At 47.9% G+C, this 21,819-nt stretch overlaps 1 protein-coding gene across 1 annotated transcript in view; it reads right to left on the bottom strand.

Annotated features, from left to right (window-relative positions):
- Nucleotides 1–7,027: 7,027 nt before the first annotated feature.
- TGIF2 (TGFB induced factor homeobox 2) overlaps nt 7,028–21,819 on the bottom strand; it is a 17,368-nt gene continuing 2,576 nt past the window's right edge. Inside the window, exon 2 of the mRNA XM_006144093.2 lies at nt 7,028–8,084. Within this exon, the coding sequence (XP_006144155.1) occupies nt 7,563–8,084 (522 nt within the window). The 3' untranslated portion in view covers nt 7,028–7,562. The remainder of the gene's footprint in view (nt 8,085–21,819) is intronic.

Below are 21,819 nucleotides of genomic sequence, written 5' to 3'. Positions count from 1 at the left end.
CGCTAAAAAAAAAAAAAGAGAATGATTGGGTGGGGCGACATGTGGCATATTAAGGGTGCTGGACACAAACATGGCCAACCATGGTGTGTGTCCTGGCCCTGATGGCTTGCTTTCTCACTTCCCCTCTCACTCTTTTTCTGTCTCTCTGTCCCTCTCTGGTCAAATTAAAATAAATAAAGTAAGTTATAAAATAATTCTATAAAGCAAAAATTTATGGGGAGCAGCAGGTGGCATGGTGTTGGGTTGGCTGGATTCTCACATAGTCAATTGCAGTTTGGGACCGGACCTGGCGGCTTGGTTTCTTTTTTTTTTTTGAGAGGTTTTTGCTATAGGGTGTGTGCGTTCGCCAGACAGACAGAGACATAGAGACAGAAAGCAAGAAATCACCCCCCAGGGGGGGATAGTCACGCCGCAATTCCTTCTCCATTCTCCTCTCGGGATTTTGGGCACGCACACACACGCACCCAGCGTGAGTTTTAAGCCACCGGGTCCGGGACGTGAACCGCGGTTGACTACGTGGGAGTCCAGTGACATAGCCATTACGCTAACTGCTGGTTCCCACGGCTTGGTTTCTTGATTTCCCTCTTTCTTTCTCTCTGGTTAAATTAAAATACTACTACTAATTGTAATAACAAATGTAAATAAATAAATCTTTAATTCTTTTTTTTTTTTTTGGAGAGGTTTTTGCTATAGGGCGGGCGTGTACACTCACCAGACAAACAGAGAGACAGAGAGACAGAAAGCGAGAAATCACCTCCCAGGGGAATAGCCATGCCGCAATGCCCTCTCCCCTCCAATCTCCTCTTGGGATCTTGGGCACGTGCACACACACGTGCCCAGCATGAGTTTAAGCTGCCGGGTCCGGGACTCGAACTGCGGTCTACTACATGGGAGTCCAGCGACATAGCCATTATGCTAACTGCTGGTCCCTCATTCATTCATTTTAATTTGACCAGAGAGAAAGAGAGAAAGCAAGTCACTAAGTCTGGGACTTGAACCATGGTCGGCCATGTGGAAGTGTCCAGCGCCTTAACCACCACACCACCTATTGGTCTCTATTTATTATTATTTTTGTGAGAGATGTTTGCTATAGGGTGTGTACGCTCACTAGAGAGGCAGAGACAGAAAGGTAGAAATCACCCCTCAAGGGGGATGGCCACGCCACAATCCCTTGTCCTCCATTTTCCTTTTTAGATTTTAGGTATGCATGCGCACGTGCCTGGCATGAATTTTAAGTCACCGGGTCAGGGACTCAAACCGTGGTCAATTACGTGGAGTCCAGCAATATAACCATTATGATACCTGCTGGTCCTGATCATTATTTATTATTTTTAATTTGCTAACAGAGCACATGGGCCCACCAGAGAGACAGAGAGAAAGAGGGAAAGTGAGAAAGCAAGCCACCAGCAGGTCTAGGACTCAAACTGTGGTCACTCATGTGGAAGTCCAGTGCCTTAACCACCATGCCACCTGCTGGCCCAGGACAAGTTATTTATTTTTTTTAAGAATTATTTTTATTTAACTTTATTTATTTGTATTTTCAATTTGACCAGAGAGGGACAGAGTGAGACAGAGAGAGAAAGTTAGAAACTAAGCTGCCAAGGCCCAGACTCAAACCACAGTCAGCCATGTGGGAATCCAACACCCCTAGCCACCACACCACCTGCAGGCCCCAGGGGCAAGTTATTTTTAAGGATTCTATTTTCCCCTCAGCTTTGCACTGAGCAGCAGATAGTAACAGGTAGCAATATTAACATATAGGCTATCCTATTTCATCCTCCTGAGAAGTGACTATTAGTTTTCCCACTTCATTGATGAGGCAACTAAAATTTGGAGTGGTGAGTTAACTTGCCTATGGTTAAGACATTTAATCAATTGACAAAGTCAGTATTTGAACCCAAGTTTAAACTATAAAGAAAGGGTCTTTTTATAGAGAGGTTTTTGCTATCGGGCACGTGTGCTCCCCAGAGACAGAAATCTAGAAATCACTCCCCCTGGGGGGGGGGGAATGGTCACATGCAATCCCTTCTCCTCCTCTCCAGTATTTTGGGCACACATACACACGTGCCCAAGGTGAGTTTGAAGCCGCGGGGTCTAGGACAGAACTGCAGTCTACTGCCATCTACTAGTCCCAAGAAGCATTTTTCTTTAAAGTTTGTTTATTGGGAGAGAACCTCCCAATAGGGTCCTGACCACCTCTAGCATTAGCCAGCCTCAGGTCAAGGACATGGACATGCCTGGCACGCTCAGGGAGATCTCTGGACACGCACTTGGAAGCTTCCCACATGGGACGGCCTTGCAGAACATTACATTTAACTGCTGTGCTGTCTGGCCTCAAGAAGTGTTTTTATCCCCCCCTAGGGCATGTGCACTCACCAGAGAGAGAGAGAGACAATGAGAGGGAAAGTGAGAACTCACCCCCCAAAAGGATGGCCATACTACAAGTGCTTCTCTATTCTACTTTTAGGATTTTGGGGACACACACACACACACACACACACACACGCGCGTGCGCCTTGTGTGATTTTCAAGCCACCACATCCAAGACTCCAACTCAGTTATGCGGGAGTCCAGCGTCTTAATGCCCACACTACCTACTGGCCCCAAGAAATGCTTTGAAACTGACAGCGCAAGCTGTTAAGAGTATTTCCACTTCCCTCCTACACTTAAGAGTGCCAGACCTTATTTTCTGCAGCTCCTGGGCTTAACATAGCAGACAGGGCCATACCAACACAGACCGGGCCCCTGCCCTCTAGGAGCTTCCACTAAAGACATTTCAAATTAATGTGTACTTTTAAAAATCCTGGGCCAGGGGCTGACAGGTGGTGTGGTGATTAAGGGCACTGGACGTCCACATAGCTGACTGCAGTCTGAGTTCTGGACCTGGCAGCTTGCTTTCTCACTTTCTCTCTCTCTGGTCAAATTAAAATAAATACATAAAGCTAAATAAAATAATTCTTGGGGGAAAAAAAAACAAAAAAACTTGGGCCAGGCTCATGTCTGACTGAGTGACTGTGCGGTTCAAGTTCTGGACCTGGCAGCTTGAAAAGGATGCCAGGCATGTGTGCAAGCATGCCCCAAATCCCAACAGGATGGAGAAGGGATTATGATGTGACCATACTTCACTGGGGAGTGCTTTCTCTGGCACGCACACACATGCTCTGACAAAAAAAAAAAATCGAGTCCTGAGTTCCACTTACAGATTATTTCTAGAGCTGAGTTTGGGGGATGAAGGAAGTTTCCTGGTATTTTAGACTTGGGGGTGGGGGGTTTAGAGAAAATTCCACGCAAAAACAGAAAGAAGCTCCCCTATCACCTGTTTAAAAGGCAATCCTCCCATTCTATTACTCCTCCTGTCTTCCTGTCCTGACACTAATACCCAAGAACTTGAAGGATCCCCAGTCTCCTACTGAGACTAGAGGTGCAGCGGGACAGGGGTCTGGTCATAGCTAGCCAAGACAGCAGGTACAAAAGACTAGGAGTTGAGCCAACCACTAGCATGGTGGTTCAGGCGGCTGGATCTCACACGGCCCCGCCACATGGTTTGAGTCTCACACCTGACAGTATGAAAAGTACACTGAGCGCAGAACCAGCAGATGGTATAATGGTTACATCACTGGACTCCCACATAGTCAACTGTGGCTCAAGTTCTGGACCTGGCAGCTTAAAACTCACACTGGGCACGTGTGTGCGCATGCCCTCCCAAGATCCCAAGAGGGGAATACAGAATGGATCGCAGCATACCCATCCCCCATGAGGGGTGATTTCCCGGTTTCTGTCTCTGGAGAGCACACACGCCCTATAGAAAAAAATTAAAAACAAACAAACAAAAACCACTGAGCGTTTATACATGCTTATCCAAAATCCCAAGAGGAGAATGGAGAAGGGACTGCGGTGTGGCATCTCTGGCCATCCCGTACAGGTAGGGGTGCTTACTCACATTCCCTGTCTCTTTCTCTAGCAAAGTGCAGAAATTAAAACAAACAAATGGGACAGAAACGCATTCAGGTTGTCTCCCAAATGAGGCTGCCCAGGAAAGATGTATGTCCCCAGCTTCAGTGGAGGGACCCTAGCCACATTAGCCCTGTTAACTTTCCTCTAGAGCTTGCTCACTCCAGGGCTCATCAACTTGAAGCTTAAGGCAGAAGATACTTTTGGTTTCAGTTCTTTGAAAAGTAATTTTAAGAAGGCAGCTTTTCTTAGGCAGTTGAGCCATCTAAGTCACTTCTCCTTTTAGGGAAATGTTGTGTTTTTTTCAGATGCAAAATGAGTATTAACTTACAGCAGGGGCATCTGGAAGGTGGCAGAGCAGCAAATGTGATGCCGTGAGGCTGACTGAAGTGGCACCTGGAGACCTTGAGTGTGCCATTCAACGCACATGCCCAGATCGGTGCTGGCTGATGCTGGAGGTGGGCCATGGCATCAAGATCCTGTTAGAGGATCTCATGCTCTCTCGTTTGTGGAAGAAACAAACTTCAAACAAAAACCACTGCATAATTCTATCTTGCGAAGCCCTAGGCCAAAGTGTCATTTAGGGAATACTGATGGCAGGAAGTTGGGAAAATCAGGACCAAGAATGGATGGCTCAGGGGGCTGGGGTTCTGTCACCTGGGGAACTTCTGTGGAGAGGCTCCCTCTAAAGAGTCTTGAGAGCAACCTGTGGGAGAAATTAAACATCCTCCATCCAGGTGTATCAGGAAGACAGCAAGAAGCCCATTTGATTTGGTAGAAGAAACTTGTGATTGGCCCACCTCACAGATAGCCGGATCCCAGGAGGTGGTCAGCTGCCCATCATTAGTTCACACAGGTTTGGGGCAGATCTCAAAGCAACCTTGAAGCAAGCCAATCCTATTGCAGTCCAATACACTTAGAGAGCACCCTCACCAGACCCAGGCGCAGGGCCAAGTCGCAGATCTTGGTTTGGTAGTTTGAGTTGCAAATAGAGCATTGTCATTTCGATATGACATAAACGCATTCATAGCTAGCTTGAGCAAAATAGGGAATTCACTAGCTTACATAGGACAGGGAAGTCCAGAAGTGGTTCTGACTTCTGACATGACTGGAGCATCCCTCTCAGATCTGCTTCTCTCTGCGCTGGTGTCATGCTGCAGTCACAACCTTTCTCACTGACGGGGAGGACAAAGTTGCCAGTGCTGAGTTTACACTCCCACCACCGCAAGGCTTACGCCCCCTGTACACTGTGAGGGATGGACTATGAGACAGGGTCAGGGGAAGGAAACAGGATGCAGGGTGCACAAACTCACAGCTCGCTGCTAGGAGAAAGGTAAGGTTGAGGGAAGAACTCAATAAATGCTCTTTGTCTCCAGATCTGGGCCCAAGGCCAGAGTGGATCAATCAAGAATCATTTCTGCTTTAAAAACAAAACAGAACAAAACAAAACAAACAACTTTATTTGACAAAAGACAAAAACAAAAATTATTTACAGTAGTTTTTTGCTCAAATAATTCAGCGGAACTGTGCTTTCCCCGCCAGGTTTATCATATAACCAAACCCAAGCACAGGCCGCTCCACCCCCAGTCACCCCATTCTACACAAGGGGGGAATGCCAACCAGAATTCAGCAGCATGGCTCCCTCACCCCTCACCACCTCCATTGCTCAGTGCACTGTAGGGAGAGAAGGTCCCAACCTCAGCCAAGACATTTCTGGAGTCCCCCTCCTGACAGGCATCCTGCAACAGTCACACACCACACCTGGGCTCACAGACACGGCTAGGGTGCAAAAGGCTGGGCAAACATGTTCATTCTTCTCCAGCTGGGCCTCAGGAGGGTGAGGATCCCTGATCCCCCTGGGGCTCACAGGAGGGGTCACAGGAGGAAGAGGCCAGAGGGAGGCAAGAGAGAGCCTTTCTACCTACCCAGAAAGCAGCACTCCCTCTCCTTAAGGAACCTCTTCCTACCCCACAGCAATGGATGGGCCAAAGCCACTCAAGAGGTGGGGGATTCCCCCTGAGAGCTTCAGAGATCTTTTCAAAAAGGGTAAAATACGTGTCACTTTTCTCCTGACCAGGCCCACCCACGTCAGTCAATACCCAGGACCCTTTCTCTCTGCCTGGACTGGCAATTTCAGGAAACTAAAGGCCGAGGGTCCTGAGCTATATTTTGGCCCAGTAACAATATTATTCAGAACAAAAATATTTCGGCTAATAATAACCTAGGATTAGTGTTTCTTAGGATATATAAGGAGAGGGTATATTGCTGCTGAACACTCAGCAATAAAACAAAATAAAAAATAGGGGGGAGGGTAAGACCAACTGTGATCTGTTTCACTGGGAATTCAAGGCAGGAGCCCCTGCAGCTCCAAAGTAAAAAAAAAAGGTGAAACAAAGACCCTCACAGCTAATAGGCTTTTAACCCACATCTAGCCCGGCCTCCCCCTGAAGGCAGTTCCTCAGGCTGCTGCAGGCACTATTTCCTGATTCCTCCAGGAATCATTTCCTGCCACCAGGGTGGGAAAAGCTGCCTGCTCCAGTCAGCCTGAGGGCTTCGTAACCAGTAGGTGGCTCACTTTTCTCCAAGCAGGAGATGCTGGGAGCTTTTGACACTAATCCAAGTTCCTAGAAGAATGCAAAACTCAGACTGCAGGGCAAAGCATTGTTGGAGAACAAAGAAGGCGAAAATGTTAAAGAGAAAAAAACCCCACTGCTTCAATCTAGCTTACTTCTCCCACCCCTGCCCCCCAAAATATAGTAAAACAAAAACAAAAACCACCTCTCTGGTTTTACTCTGCTCGGCTCTGTGCCTAGATGGTTTAGTCACATTCTATTGGCCTCTCGGTTGAAGTTTTACCCCTTTCAGTGCTGGACGCAGAAGAGCCAACACAGTTTCTTTCTTTTTTGGTAAGCCAAACCCACGATAAAACAATCATTTGTAATGTCACACTATGCAGAGATTTAGCTGGTCCCCAAAATAAAAACACTCCTTCCTGGTAAAACAATCCCTAATTTGCAGTGGTGGATCATTCCCAGTTCATGAGACTCCATCACGTGACACTCTCGCATTTACTACTCCCAACCACAGCAAAAAGGGGAAAATAAACAGGTTAGCAAAAATCCAAACATTCAACTGGAGTCGGTTCGGTTGTGTCTGCTGGGTTTCGCTTTTCTCTTGTTCACACTTAAGAACTTGCAATGTCCCCACCTGGCTTGACAGAAAGAGGCTCAGCTCAGGGGCGGCTTGGACCCAGCAGAGGTCTGAACTTGGCAGGTTTCCTGAGCCCAGCCCAGGAGACTAGGCTGGCATGAAGGTGTCCCAGGAATTCTCTGGAGAAGCAGCAGCAGCAGCAGCAGCACCATGACTGTATCCCAGCTCTCGGTCTCATCACTGGGAGGAGGCCCAGAGAAAAGGCGGTCAGCAGGGGAGAGGTCCCCATCACAGTGCAGCGACACCAGCTGGTGTCTTCCTGCTTAAGACCTCTGGACAGAGGAACTGATCCGGATGGCTGGCAGTGATCCATAGAAAACCCTCTGTATGTATGGAAGGGAACCCAAAATGGAAACCCAGGGCAGCTGGCTTGAGCCTCATACACCCCTGCTGGTGGATGCCTACTTGGGGTTTTCAGAGACTAAAGGGATGGGAGTGTGCAGCAACGGGGGTGATGGGTCCTGCTGCTTCTGCAGCTCCATCTCAGCAGCCCTCTGGAGTGCCACCTCCACCAGCAGCTGGAAGCTGCTAAAGTCCTCCTTGTCCTGCTCTGGGGGCGTGGGTGGGGGTGTGTTGAAAAGTCCACCTGTGGGGCTTCCAGCCTCGGCCCTGGTCAGCAGAGTGAGGGTGCTACTAGGGGTAACCAGGGCCTTGGGGGGCTCCAGCTCCCCCTGTGGAAAGGCAGCTGCTGGCTTGTCCCCCTGGCCTGAGGGGAGCGGCATGGAGCACACAGACAAGGACAACACATTGGTGGGGGCCGGTACCGACACAGCCAGCACTGACGGGCTGTTGCCACGGGGGAGGGCCACATCTGAAGTCTTGCCTCCGCGACGAGAAATGGTGAACTGATTGGGGTCTTTGCCGTCCTTCCGAAGCATGTCTGGGAGAAGTCGCCGCCGGGCATTAATGAACCAGTTACATATCTGGAATGAATGTAGAAGACTGTGATCAGTTCAAGTAATCAGAACCAGCAATAGAAACGACTATGTGGCTTAGTGGTAAAGGGAACTGGATCTCACATGGCCAACCTCAGTTCAAATCCCTGTCCCAGCGGCTTGAAAAACAAGCCAGGCATATATGTGTGCATCCCCAAACTCCGGTAGGATAGAGAATGAAGGGATTAGGGTGTGACCAATCACATTAGGGGGTGCTTTCACTCTCTCTCTCTGTCTAGCACATGTGCCCTCTGGCAAAAAAGAAAGAAAAACCTGGGGGTACCAGCGGGTAGCGTGGTAGTTAAGGCGCTGGACATACCCACATAGCTGACCATGGTTCAAGTCCTGGACCTGGTGGCTTGCTTTCTCACTTTCTCTCTCTCTCTCTCTCTGGTCAAGTTAAAATAAATGAATGAATAAATAAAATAAAATAATTATTAAAAAAAAAAAAAGAAAGAAAATGCCAAACATAGCTATGGAGCCCTTGGTATGTTCAAGGCCCCAAGAACACAGTGGTCAATACCACAGATGTGATTCCAGCTGTCACAGGTTCATAGTATGAAGAGAGTTAATGAACTAGAAAAACACACACACACAAATATAGAAGTAAACTGTGACTCAGTACCAAAGGGAAAGCCAACAGTGCTGTGAGAGACAGAGTGGGGAGACCCAGCTAGTCCCTGCAGACCCTAAGTGGAGGGCTGAGGGCCAAGCAGTTGTTTAGGTAGGAGGTAGACCTATGGGACTGGGGCTCACAGTGGGAACTAGAGGTTACCTCTAATTGTCACATGGAGTGTGAATGCTTGCCAGAGAGAGCAAGAGAAAATGCAAGCACCCCAAAACAGGCTGTGGTCATGCTGCATCCCCATCCCCCGCCGTCTCATGGGGATTTTTGAGGGTGCATGTGCACACACACGTGGATTTTGAGCTCTCTCACATGCATGCACATGTGCCTGGTGTGTTTTTCAAGCCAGGATTCGAACCATGGTCAGCCATGTGGAAATCTGGTTCTTACACAGTGTTTAGTCACTGCTATGGGACTATGGGGCTGGACCTAGAGAAATTTTTTTTTTCCTTTCTAGAAGAGGTGTGTGCTCATTAGAGGGAGAAGGAAAGAAGAAAGTACCCCTCAACACACCACACACACTCACACACACACACACACACTCTCACACACAGAATGGTCACATCACAATCCCTTCTCCTCCATCCGCCACTCCTCTTGGGATTTTGGGCATATACACACATGCACCTAGTATGTTTCTCAAGTTACTGGATTTGGGATTTGAAACAGATGGCCAAGTAGGATCTGGCTGCCATAACACCAGGCCACAGAGCCAGCCCCAGATAAACTTTTAAGCAAGGATTTGGTTCTTTATTGTAAAGGCAATGGGAAGCCATAGGCAGGTTTTAAGCAAAGAAGTAATTTGTTCCAGGGAGGTGAACCAGCAGTTCAGGTTATGTTAAGGGAGATGGCCAGAGAGGACAAAAGGTTGATCTGCTCAGGAAATTGGCGACATTAGGACCTGGTGCCTTTGGGAATGTGGGTGGGTAGAGGGGATGATGCTAAGGGTCATTCACTCCTAAGTTTGTAGAGCAGAGACCTGCTGCAGACCAGAGAGCCAGAAAGATACTGAGGGGCTTTCAGGTAAGAAAAATTATTCTCTTTTTTCTTTTTTTGGAGAGGTTTTTTTTTGCTCTAGGGTGCGTGTGCTCGCCAGACAGAGAGAGACATAGAGACAGAAAGTGAGAAATCAACCCCCAAGGGGGGATGGTCACGCCGCAATCTCTTCTCCTCCATTCTCCTCTCGGGATCTTGGGCACTCACGCACATGCGCCCGGCGTGAGTTCTAAGCCACTGGGTCCGGGACGCGAACTGCGGTCGACTACATGGGAGTCCAGTGACATAGCCATTACGCTAACTGCTGGTTCCCTTCTCTTTTTTATGTGCAACAGCAGGACTGGGGGCTCTGGGTGAATGTGCATCTAAGCAACATCCTAAGCCAAAGCCCACATGCTGCTGAGAAAGCAACTGTGACCCCATTCTAGTTCATTGTTTTTGGACCTACTCACAAGGCATGAAGACTTCTGTTAAGTGGTATTGCGCAAAGTTTGAGGCACGAGTGCTTTGGGAGCCACTCTGAGCACTCCGTCCCACATCTGTCTGGACTCTTTAGTACTCCCAGCCACACAGTTCTCCAATCTGGCCTCTTTGCTGGTAATCAGTTCTCTTTCCAAAATGTAATGTCACTCCTGTTCTAGAAAACTGCCATTTGTCTCCTGCTGCCCACAGAATCAAATCCAGACTCCAGAGCCTGGGCAATGAAAACCCTCCCCACCACAGCCCACCTTTCCAGCTACCCTGCCACTATCCCTTGCACTCTTGCACTCTTCCACACGTGAAACTGCACCAGCCTTCACTCACACCTCAGTTTGTGTATGTGTGTTTTTTAACATGCTTTTTGTACACCACATTCTTTTTTTCCAGAATGCCCTCTTCGCTACCTGGGGAATGCTGCTACTCCTCTAAGCAAGATGGGCCAATGTTAGATATTAGACAGGGCTAGAGCAAACAGATTCAAAACACATCACCATTTGCTCAGGGCCAGCAAGGCCCTGCAATCTCTTCATACAACAACAACTGAGACCACAAGAGCAGACAACAGCATTCAGAAGAGTGTGAACAGTTTCTGCACATCTGACAGCACAGGTACCCTTCTGAAGATCAGTCACTTGTACCCTCTTTCCCCTGGGTCATCCCGAGGGGCCTAGATAGGTGACAAGGCCAATCTTCCAATAGCTCACCTGGGCATTATTTTAAAATGGTTAAGGATTAGACTAGAAAAGAGTTTCTTAGCCACCCAGCTGGTGAAAGCTCATAAATACAAAACTTGTTTCTCAAACACTCGACATCTACACGATTCGCAATTTTCTTCTGACAGTTATGTCAGCACTTCAGATGAGTCCAGTCAACTCCTATTTTCCAGATGAGCATACCTAAAGCTCAGCGTGGGAATCAGCCAGAATTCCGCCTCCAAGAGGGACCCCAGGCCAGGCCTGTGGATGTGGAAGGACAGCCACTTCTCTCTGCATCTTCCTTTGGGGCTCTCAAAGGGCCCCAGAGCCCAGCTTCCTGCATTCACTAGAGCAGCCAAATTAAAACATCTTCCCTTGCAAGGCTTCTTCCTCATTCAAATAGTGTGCAAGTGCCTGCTATGTGCCAGACCCAATTTTTGGTGCTAGAGATGCCTTTGTGAATTAAACAGACATGCCCTCTGCCCTGTGGTACTCACAATCCACGCAGTTGTGTAAGCTGGCAATAAACTGAATAACCATCAGTAAGTGCCAGGATGGACCCAGGAATAAAGGGGCAGCAATATGAGGGTCGGAGAAATTACTGAAGACACAGGGTCTGCAAGGCTGAGATGCAGAGCGTAAGAGCCAGCTGCCAAAAGCGAGGAGAGCATTCTCTAGACAGAGGGTAAGGCAGATGCCCAAGTCCTGAGGCAGGAACAGGACTGTTTTTTGTTTTCAAAGAATTAGTTTAACTTTATTCATTTTAAAAGTTGATTGGAAAGGGAGAGTGGAGGGTTGTGATGAGAAAGCAAGCCACCAGGTTCAGGACTCAAACCAGTCAGTTATTTGGGAGTCTAGCACCCTTAGCCACCATGCCACTTGCCAGCCCCAAAATGGGACTGTTTTAAGGAACTGACAGAAGGTGATTGGTGTGAGCTTATAAGTGGGCAGGGCTCAGGGCCAGAAGGTGGCATAGTGGTCATGATGGCTAGATCCCACATGGCTGACTGACCAGTTCAAGTCCCAGATCCTGCAGCCTGAAAAACGCCATGTGTGTGCATGTGTGAGCACATGCAAATGCACATATACACCCAAAATCTCGGAGAATGGAGAAGGGACTGTGGGGTGGTCATATCTTCTGGGGTGGGGGGGGTGCTTTTTCATCTTTTCTCTTTCTCTCCAGCAAGCACATATGACCTCTAGCAAATCAAAAAATATATATATATATGTTTTTAATTTATTATTATTTAAAATTTGATCAGAGAAAGAGAGAGAAAGGGAAAGTGAGAAAACAAGCTGCCAGGCCCAAGACTCGGTTGATTATGTGGGAGTCAAGCGCCTTAACCACCAGGATACCTGCCAGCCCCATGAATTTTATTTTTTTTAAAGAAGTGGGCTGGGGCCAGGAGGTGGTGTGGTGGTTAGGGTGCTGGACTTGCACATAGCCAACTGCAGTTTGAGTCCTAGACCTGGCGGCTAGCCCTCTTTCTCTGTTTCTCTCTGGTGAGTACATGTGCCCTACACCAAATCAAAAATAAATAAATAAAATAATAGATATTAAAAACAAAACAGACCCCCATCTTTCACCATTAACAACAGTCAACTCAAAATGGATCAAAGATCTGAACCTAAGACCTCAGACAATAAAACTACTGGTGGAAAATGCTGGAGAAACTCTGGGAGACACTGGATTAGGCAAAGACTTCTTAAACAAGACTCCCAAAGCACAGGCAATAATCCCTAAAATAGACAAGTGGGACTATATTAGACTAAGAAGTTTCTGCACAGCAAAGGACACAGTAACAAGTGTGAACCGACAACCCTCAGAATGGGAAAATATTTTTGTTAAATATGCCTCAGACAAGGGACTGATAACGAGAATACATAGGGAACTCAAGTGCCTTATGCGAAAAAAAATGATTAACCCGATTAAAAGATGGGAAAGTGAGCTGAACAAAAGTCTCTCTAAGGAAGACATACGAACAGCCAAAAAGCATATGAGGAAATGCTCGACATCCCTCATCATAAGGGAGATGCAGATAAAAACCACAATGAGATACCACCTAACCCCTGTCAGAATGGCAAAGATTAAGAATATAAAAAGTGATAAGTGTTGGCGGGGATGTGGTGAAAAGGGAACCCTCCTACACTGTTGGTGGGAATGTAAACTAGTTCAACCACTGTGGAGAACAATATGGAGGTTCCTCAAAGATCTACAAATAGAACTACCATTTGATCCAGCAATCCCACTTCTGGGTATTTACCCAAAAGACAGGAGAACGCTCAGTCAGAAAAGTGCTTGCACATCCATGTTTATTGCAGCATTATTCACAATTGCCAAGACATGGAACCAACCTAAATGTCCACAAACTGATGAATGGATTGGAAAAGTGTGGTATATATACTCTATGGAATACTACTCAGCCATAAAAAATAACAAGACCCTGGAATTTGATAGAAAATGGTCAGATACGGAGGATCTATTGCTGAGTGAAGTAAGCCAGGCTATGAAAGAAAGATATTGTATGTATCCACTCAATATATACCGACTATCCGCACTCTATGACAGAGAGCAAAAATTTGGAGGACATAAAAGCAGTGAAGGTACTTAATGAGAATAGGACAGTGTGGAATGGGGTAAGTGAGGAGAAGAGGATAGAGAAAGATAGCAAGTGAACAATAGAGAGACAGGACGTTAGTGAGAAACAGATAGGGCTTATTAACTGTTGATGATGACATGTATAGTATTCTCAACTGGATTGGTCTGAGAAGTATTTCATGATGGGCAAAGTATTTTTACAAGCAAAATGAGAAATAGCAATTGACTGTTTTAAAAAATAATGAGAATAATAAAAATAATGATTGAGGAAAACATAGAAAAGATATTGAATGTTGGAACGGGGAGATTAATGTCTCTGTACTGACTGACATGCATGGCATTCCCTTTTGAAAAAACAAAGTAATACACTGTAAAGTTATATGTAATCCAATGTAATATAAAGAAGATTATGATGATAATAAAAAATTTAAAAAAAATAATTAAAAAAAAAACAGAAAAAACACATGGGCATCAGGATCCCAAGTGGCTGACCATAGTTCAAGTTCCAGACCTATTAGCTTGAAAATCAAGCCTGGTGTGTGTGTGCCCCAAAATCCCAAGAGGAGAATGGAGAAAGGACTGAGGCACAGTCATCCCCTTCTGGGGGTGATTTCTCACTTTCCCTCTTTCTTCCCCTCTCCAGGGAGTGCATGATCCCTATGGCAAAAACGTAAAAACAAAAACAATAAAAGAGGTGGGCAGGATCGATCCCACTAGGCTGGAACACCATAGTAACACTAAGGGATCTAAACAGCGGCTTGACTCAAAGTTTCATAATCTAGGTCCTTGACTTCTCTCTTCTTAGTTTATCCAGACACTAACAGAACTTGTACTAAGTACCAGCTGTTGTAGAAAAACAAAAAGACAGAAACTTCCCCTCACCTCCCAAGTGCTGGGGTGCTGGGAAGTGGGAAGTGTGTGTGGGTCCACCAATGCCAAGAATTACTCTGATGTCTGCTAAGGGGATCAAAGGGCCACAGTTCTTGTACCAATTTCTGTCCCTGGTCCACCAATGCCTAGAATTAATCTAGATGTATCAAGTGGATCAAAGGGCCGTGGTTCTTGAACCAATTTCTGTCCTTGGCTATAACCAGGTTTCTTTCTTGGCCTGTACCGGAGTAAGTCTTTAGGTATCATCTTTCTACTGACTCTGCTACCTCAACCTGGCCAAAGGGACAGCCACTCATGACAGCAGCTGGTACCTGGAACTGGCACAGCTCCTTGGCAAGCTAGCTGCACCTGTACCATTCTACAGGTGACCCAAGGATAATACCAGGCCCCTGTCCCTGCCAGACTGGAGGGCTCCCTGGCAGGCAGAGCCAGAGGCTTCAAGCAGCCCTTCTCTCCCTGTCCATGGGGTTCTTATTTAGCCCTCTTCACCTCTGTGGTCCTCCCAGTGTAACCAAGCACCCACAAAACAGCAGGCAGCAGTAGACATTGAGCTGAATTTTGATGGGCTGCAGGAGAACCCCAGAGAGAGGTAAAGATAAACAGCTGAATGCGATGAAAGAAGGGAACAAATTTGTGAAGTATCTTTGATACCGGGCATGAAAGGCAGCTATCTCATTGGCATTACAGGTTCCCCCCCCCAATTGCCAGAGAACACATATGCTCTCCAGAGAGACAGAAAGGGAGTGAACTAAGGGAAAGGGAGAAAGGACCCCCTCTTTGCCCCCAAAATGGGGCAAGTATGCACACAGGCCTGGTGTGTCTTTCAAGCTACCAGGGTTGTGATTCAAACCACAGTTGGTCATGGGGCCCAGTTCCCTTAACCACTAGGCCACAGGGCTGGCCCATTACGTTTCATGTTTACACAAGCCTGGAAGTTAGTGACACTGTCCCCAGAATGCTAGAGGGAACTGGAGCTCCAAGAGATGAAGACTTTCCTAAAGTCACATAGCCTCCCAGTGCAGAGGTAAGATCCACAATCAGCTCTCCCACCTGGGAGGCCCTTACTCTTTTGCTGTCTCTTACCAAACAGAGGAGGGAAGAGAGAACTGAATAATTACCACAATCCCAGAAGCGAGCACTTGAACGCAAAACCTACCAGATGCTCCTCTGAACACCACATCTAATTACTTTCCCAACAGCTATGAGGCAAGGTCTATGATGATGTCCCATGAAGAAATAGAGGCCCTTGGGAACCAGCAGTTAGCGTAATGGCTGTGTCGCTGGACTCCCACGTAGTCGACCGCGGTTCGTGTCCCGGACCCGGTGGCTTAAAACTCACGCCGGGCGCGTGTGCGTGCGTGCCCAAGATCCCGAGAGGATAATGGAGGAGAAGGGATTGCGGTGTGACCATCCCCCCTGGGGGATGATTTCTCGCTTTCTGTCTCTATGTCTCTCTCTCTCTGTCTGGCGAGCGCACGCGACCTATAGCGAAAACCTCTCCAAAAAAAAAAAAGAAATAGAGGCCCTGATCAGAGAGGTTCAATAACTTGCTCAAGGGTCGGCACATTGTGTGAAGGCTAAGGTGCTGCATTCTCACGTAGGTGACCACAGTTCGAGTCCCAGACCTGGTGACTTGCTTTCTCACTTTCCCTCTCTCTCGGGCCGAATTTAAAAAGTAAAATTAAATTTTTTTTTTTTGAGAGATTTTCACTGTAGGGCGCGTGTACTCACCAGACAGAGAGAGACATAGAGACAGAAAGCGAGAAATCACCCCCCAGGGGGGATGGTCACACCGCAATCCCTTCTCCTCCATTCTCCTCTCGGGATCTTGGGCACGCACGCACACGCGCCCGGCGTGAGTTTTAAGCCACCGGGTCCGGGACACGAACCGCGGTCGACTACGTGGGAGTCCAGCGACATAGCCATTACGCTAACTGCTGGTTCCCAAAAGTAAAATTAAATTTAAAAAAGCTCTTAAAAAGTAAGAACTTGGGGCCAGCAGGTGCATGGTAGTTAAGGGCACTGGACTATGACATGGCCGACTCTGGTTCAAGTCCCGGACCTGGTGGCTTGCTTTCCCACCCTCCCTTTCTCTCTGATCAAATTAAAAAATAGTAATAATACAGTTAAATAAAGTAATTCTTAAAAATAAAATAACTTGCTCAAGGCTTAAGCACAAAGACAGATTTGAACGAGACAGCCTGGCTCCAGGCAACCGCCACTGCCAGCTGAGGGGTCGCCTGAGGCCTCTCCTTGCTCGATGCAGCACCTCCCACTCTCCCTCCATCCTTCTACCTGCACCACAGAAGTGCACCGCACCTCGTTCACCTGAAGTGAAGCTGCCGGTCACTGTGACCTGGGTCAGGTGGCGCAGGGCGAGTGTGTTGAGAAAACAGCCTCAGGGAGGGGAGTCTGGGTGTTTAGGAGCAGCTGTGGGCACCCCCTAGCTGCACTTCCCATTCTGGCTTATGATTTGGAATAAAAGAACAGAGACACACCTCCTCCACACTCTCCCCTGAAGCTCGCCCCGGTCCACAGGAGACTTGGCAGCCTGGCGCTGTTTTGTCTTCTCAGCTCGGGGAAACGCACAGCTGAGGGGCGGGCCAGGGCCGAAGGCCTGAGTGTGCTGCCAGTGCCAGCTGTGATTCGGGTTGTCTGTAGCCCCTTTCCCTGCCCAACCCTGGCTGAGGCCAGAAGAGCACGTCATTTGCCCCTCAAGGTCCTTAGGGAGGTGGTAGGAAGAGAGCTGAGGAGAATTCTGTGATTTATGCGGCAGAACACGGGCTGGGGGCCAGGAGGCCTGTCTCTACCGTGACATGGGCTATGTCTAAAAGGCTGCTAGTGTGAGAGACTGTGTGTGTGTGTGTGTGTGTGTGTGTGTGTGTGTGTGTGTGTGTGTGTGTGTGTGTGTGTGTGTGTGTGTGTGTGTGTGTGTGTGTGTGTGTGTGTGTGTGTGTGTGTGTGTGTGTGTGTGTGTGTGTGTGTGTGTGTGTGTGTGTGTGTGTGTGTGTGTGTGTGTGTGTGTGTGTGTGTGTTAATCAGTGGCTGAGATGAAGGACATGGGAGGAATCACTGTGGCAAAGAGGGAAGCTGACCAAGGCCATGAGGATGGAGCAGAGTGTTTGGTAAAGGCAGACACAGGCTTTCATTTTCCCATCTTAGCTGTGAAAGAGCACAAGAAGGCAGAGAAGTGAACGCGTGGGGAGGATTTCCAAGTTGAGACCACCTGTATCCAGGTGTTCTTAAAGGCTGTATTAGAATCAACTTGTGCAAAGGGGAATTTTTAAGAACTGTTAAGGCCCAGCTGTGGTGGTGTGTGCTGCTAAGATGCTGCAGCTAGTAGGCTGGGACCACATGGGCAGCCTGGGTTCACTTCCTGGCCCAATCTAAAGGGCAGGTACTGTGCTGTGCCCCTGCAATCCCAGGGGCTCAGAGAGGCCCAGGCAGGAGGGCCATGAGCTCTAGGATGGCCTGGGCAACATAGCTAGACTGTCTAATGAAGAACCAGGCCTGCAGCCAGCAGATGGTGTAATGGTTACTTCGCTGGACTCCCACGTAGTCGACCCCAGTTCGGGTCCCGGACCCGGTGGCTTAAACTCATGCTAGGTGCATGTGTGTGCATGTGCCCAAGATCCCAAGAAGAGAATGGAGAAGGGATTACAGTATGTCCATTCCCCCCAGGGGGTGATTTCTCACTTTCTCTCTCTGTCTGTCTTTCTGGTGAGCGCATGTACTTTATAGCAAAACCTTTCTTAAAAACAAATAAAATAAATAAATAAATAAAAAGAACCAGGCCTGGAGGCTGAGGCAGGAGGACCCAGACATGACAAGAGCCTGTCTTAATAACAAAAATTTGTTGAATACTTATTTCTCATCTGATTCAGACTTGGTGGGGGATGTGGGACAGACTCAGGAACGTTTTTAAAGTTTATTTAAGCTAGACAGCATGTGCAAGCTTGCCGGGAGTGGCAGTACTCTTGACGGGATTATATGGTGGCGGTCCCCTTTCTCCAGCCCTCCAGTTCCTCAGGACCTTGTGCACACACCCAGTGAGGAATGGATGCTTTCATACAAGCTACCCAGAGTTTTGCTGCCCAATCTTCACAACCAATGGTTTAACTCACTAGTTTAACTTGTTCTTGCAGGCTGAGCCTTTTATTTAAGTAAAGAAGCTTAAGCAGAAGCTCGAAAAACATAAACATAGCTGAAAGGCCTTGAGGTGGAGAAACAGAGGTTGCCTGAGAGGAAGGCAGCCAGCTGAGGAGCCAGAGGAAGAGATAAAGCAGTCACTGGCTGTCCCCGGGCTGGGCTGGGCCACCCCTGCCACGTAGCAAGCAGGCGCCTCTCCCCTCCTGCGCTCCTTACCAGGGGCTGTTGCCTCTGCCCTGGTAGGTTAGGACAGGCTTCTCTTGGGAAAAGCCCTTAAAGTGGGGGGATCCTGACTACCTTGAAGGAATGGGAGGTGCCTGCCCTGCTGCCTTGTTTCGAGCGTTCAGCACTGGGCTGGCGTGCAGGGTGCCCTCCACCAATGTAAGAGACAAGGGATGGCTAGGACCTTCCCAGGCACCCCAGGACACGCAGAAAACCACAGATCTAGTCCAACCAACCCTACTGGGCTAGCTAGTGAGTGTCTCAGGGACCGGTAGAAATCCTTCACAAGACTTTTTTTTCTTTCTCTCCCAACTGCCTAGCCTCGGGCAAGTACCAGCAAACCAGTTAGTTAAATGACTCATTGACTTGCTAATGCGATTTCTCCTGGGCTGGTTAAAGGAGACAATCAAAAGAGATACCCCCAGGGAGAGAGAAAACAAGCTTGACAAAATGTTGATGCTTGTTGAAGCTGCCAGGTAATCGGCTGGGCTGGGGGTTCATTATGATGGTCTCCAGCTTTTGTAGGTATTTGAAAATGTCCTTAATAAAGAGAAATTTAAAAATTAAATACCAGAAAAAGAGATACCTCTATGGACTCAAGCCAAATGAAAGAGCTACAGTATTTTCTTACTTCTGAGGTCCTGCCTGTTGACAGTGCCAACATTTTGTTACTTTCTGTCATTTCAACAACTGTTTACGGAACACCAACCTACCAGACACCAAGCACTGAGCTGAACACTGGGGCTACAGTGATAAACACCATTGGTCTCTGCTCTCCACACTTGTAGGGTTGAGTGGGGTCTAAGAAGCAAAGCCAGGGACCTGGCCCATAGCCAAGCAGCTAAGCCCTGCGTGTACGGAGCTGCATCCCACATGGCCACCATGGCTGGAATCCCAGTCTCAATGGCTTGAAAAACACACCAGAAGTGTGTGCACATGTGCCCCAAATCCTGAAAGGGTGGAAAATGGAGGAGAAAGAGTTGTGGCATGACCACACCCCATTGGAGCTGCTTTCTCGGTCTCTCTCTCTCTCTGATGTCCCTGGTGAGCACATGTGCCCTCTGGCAATTTTTTCTTAAAGGCAATGACAGCCAAGTCTCCCCCTACTCTGATCCAATCCAAGTGCTGGGGGGAGCGCATAGGGGTCAGGTGGGGGGTTTCTCCGTGGCCAGAGGTGAAACGACAGTGGTCTGGGACAGCAATCAATATATTCAGTATTCCTACATTCCTGTAGGAGACCAGGGATGAGGTTCATCACACAGGGTAGGTGATACCCTGAGACTGGCAGGAGCTACTGAAGGGTTTTAAGGAGGTAAGTGACAAGTGATCAGACAGGAATGGCTGGAACTAGTGTGGGAAAGTTATATTCTGGTAATATTTAAGGGATATAGGTACAGGAACTGGTAGATAACCCAGGGCTGAGAAGGGGCTATCAAGAGGAATCCCTTACAAAGGGAAGAGGCCAGCTTGTAGGAGTCACCAGTTATTGGTCAGACAATCTTACAGGCTCCTGAGGCTTCAAGAACAGAATAGTGCAGTAGAGGCTGATGTGGAATTCAGAGTGCAGTTTCCATCAGATGGTCCCCACTGCTCCTTAACTCTCAGCATGACTCAAGCAGGCTGGGACCGCTGGAACTGCTCCCACCAGGTTTGCTAGGACAGCAAGCAGTGCTTCCTCTGGGGTCTTCCTCGGCTAATCCTTGGCCTAGACTTAAATTTCTCCAAGTGGACTCTGGATGTGTCATCCTCGGGGACCGCTAGTTCTCCATAAGGTCACACTGGCTTTGTGTTTCCATGGTGGTCACAAGTAGGAGCATCGTGGCCTATGGCGACCCAGATTTACTCAAATCCAGAGTCAGCGCCTTTGTCATACTACACACCACCGCCAAGTCAGCAAATACCAGCCACCATTTTAAATTAATACAGTTAGATGGAATTTCATTGTTTTTATATTTATCTACTTAGGAAAACTATTTGGTTTTACAGTTGTGTATAAGAGCAAAAAAAGTTTTTTTTAACCCGGTTTTATGTTTGTACATACTTAAGTGATGTGGTAATAAAAATGATTCAAGTTAACATTGTGGGAGGAGGCAGATCTATGAAAAAAACATTTTCTTTAAAAGGAGCTGGTATGTATCTCAGACTTAAGAAACAGTGTCCCTTACAAAAAAGGAATTCCAATAGAGGATCACAATGGTTTAACAGGACAGGGATGGGTGCACTGGGAATACACAGAGTGGCACAAAGTCTAGGCTGCAGTCCAAGAGTGCTTTCATGAGAAAGCGATGGTAAATGGAGTGAGTCAGGTAAGGAAAGGTGCCCGCTGCCCCTCACTGGCTGCTGAAAACCAAGGGAGAAGGCCTAGAAAGCCTGAGGGCTCAAGGGTCAGGACTGGGAAGAACTGAGCGATGGGGCTGGTGAGCTCCTGAATCTGGACTCAATCCTGAGGAGAGTAGAGTCCATGGAGAGTGTGACAAGGTCAGATTGTGCGTCTGTGATCAAAAGAATGGACAGAAGGAACAAGGCTGCGGGCACAGGGGCGCCCTAGGCTTTCTGCCCATGCAGTTCCCTACCCTGTACACTTGAGGCCACCTCTTCTGGGAAGCTGCTTGAGATCCAGTCATACCCTGCCCTGCAATGGCCTGCTGCCGCCTTTGGTCCCAGCAGCTATCAGCCACTTTTGCAAATATCAGTAGCCAAGTAAGTGCCACTACCCCACCCCAGATCACACATCCTTGCCTTCTTTTAAAATTTGCCAGAGAATATGTACATTTGCTGGAGAGACAGAGAGGGAAAGTGTCCCCATGAGGAATGGTCATGCCATGATCCCTTCTCCACCTCTCCTTCCTTTCAAGATTTGGGCACACATACACCCATACCCAGCATATTTTTCAAGCCTCCAGGTCCAGGACTCTAATGGCACTGTCAGCCATATAGGATCCAGCTGTCTTGGGACCAGCAGTTGGCGTAATGGCTATGTCGTTGGACTCCCCTGTAGTTGACTGGGGTTTGAGTACCGGACCCAGTGGCTTAAACTCACGCCAGATGCATGAGCGCGCATGCCCC

This window comes from Tupaia chinensis, unplaced genomic scaffold (genome assembly GCF_000334495.1).
Source record: "Tupaia chinensis unplaced genomic scaffold, TupChi_1.0 Scaffold000115_1, whole genome shotgun sequence".
Taxonomy (NCBI): Eukaryota; Metazoa; Chordata; class Mammalia; order Scandentia; family Tupaiidae; genus Tupaia; species Tupaia belangeri.
This window is presented reverse-complemented; position numbering and strand designations above follow the sequence as displayed.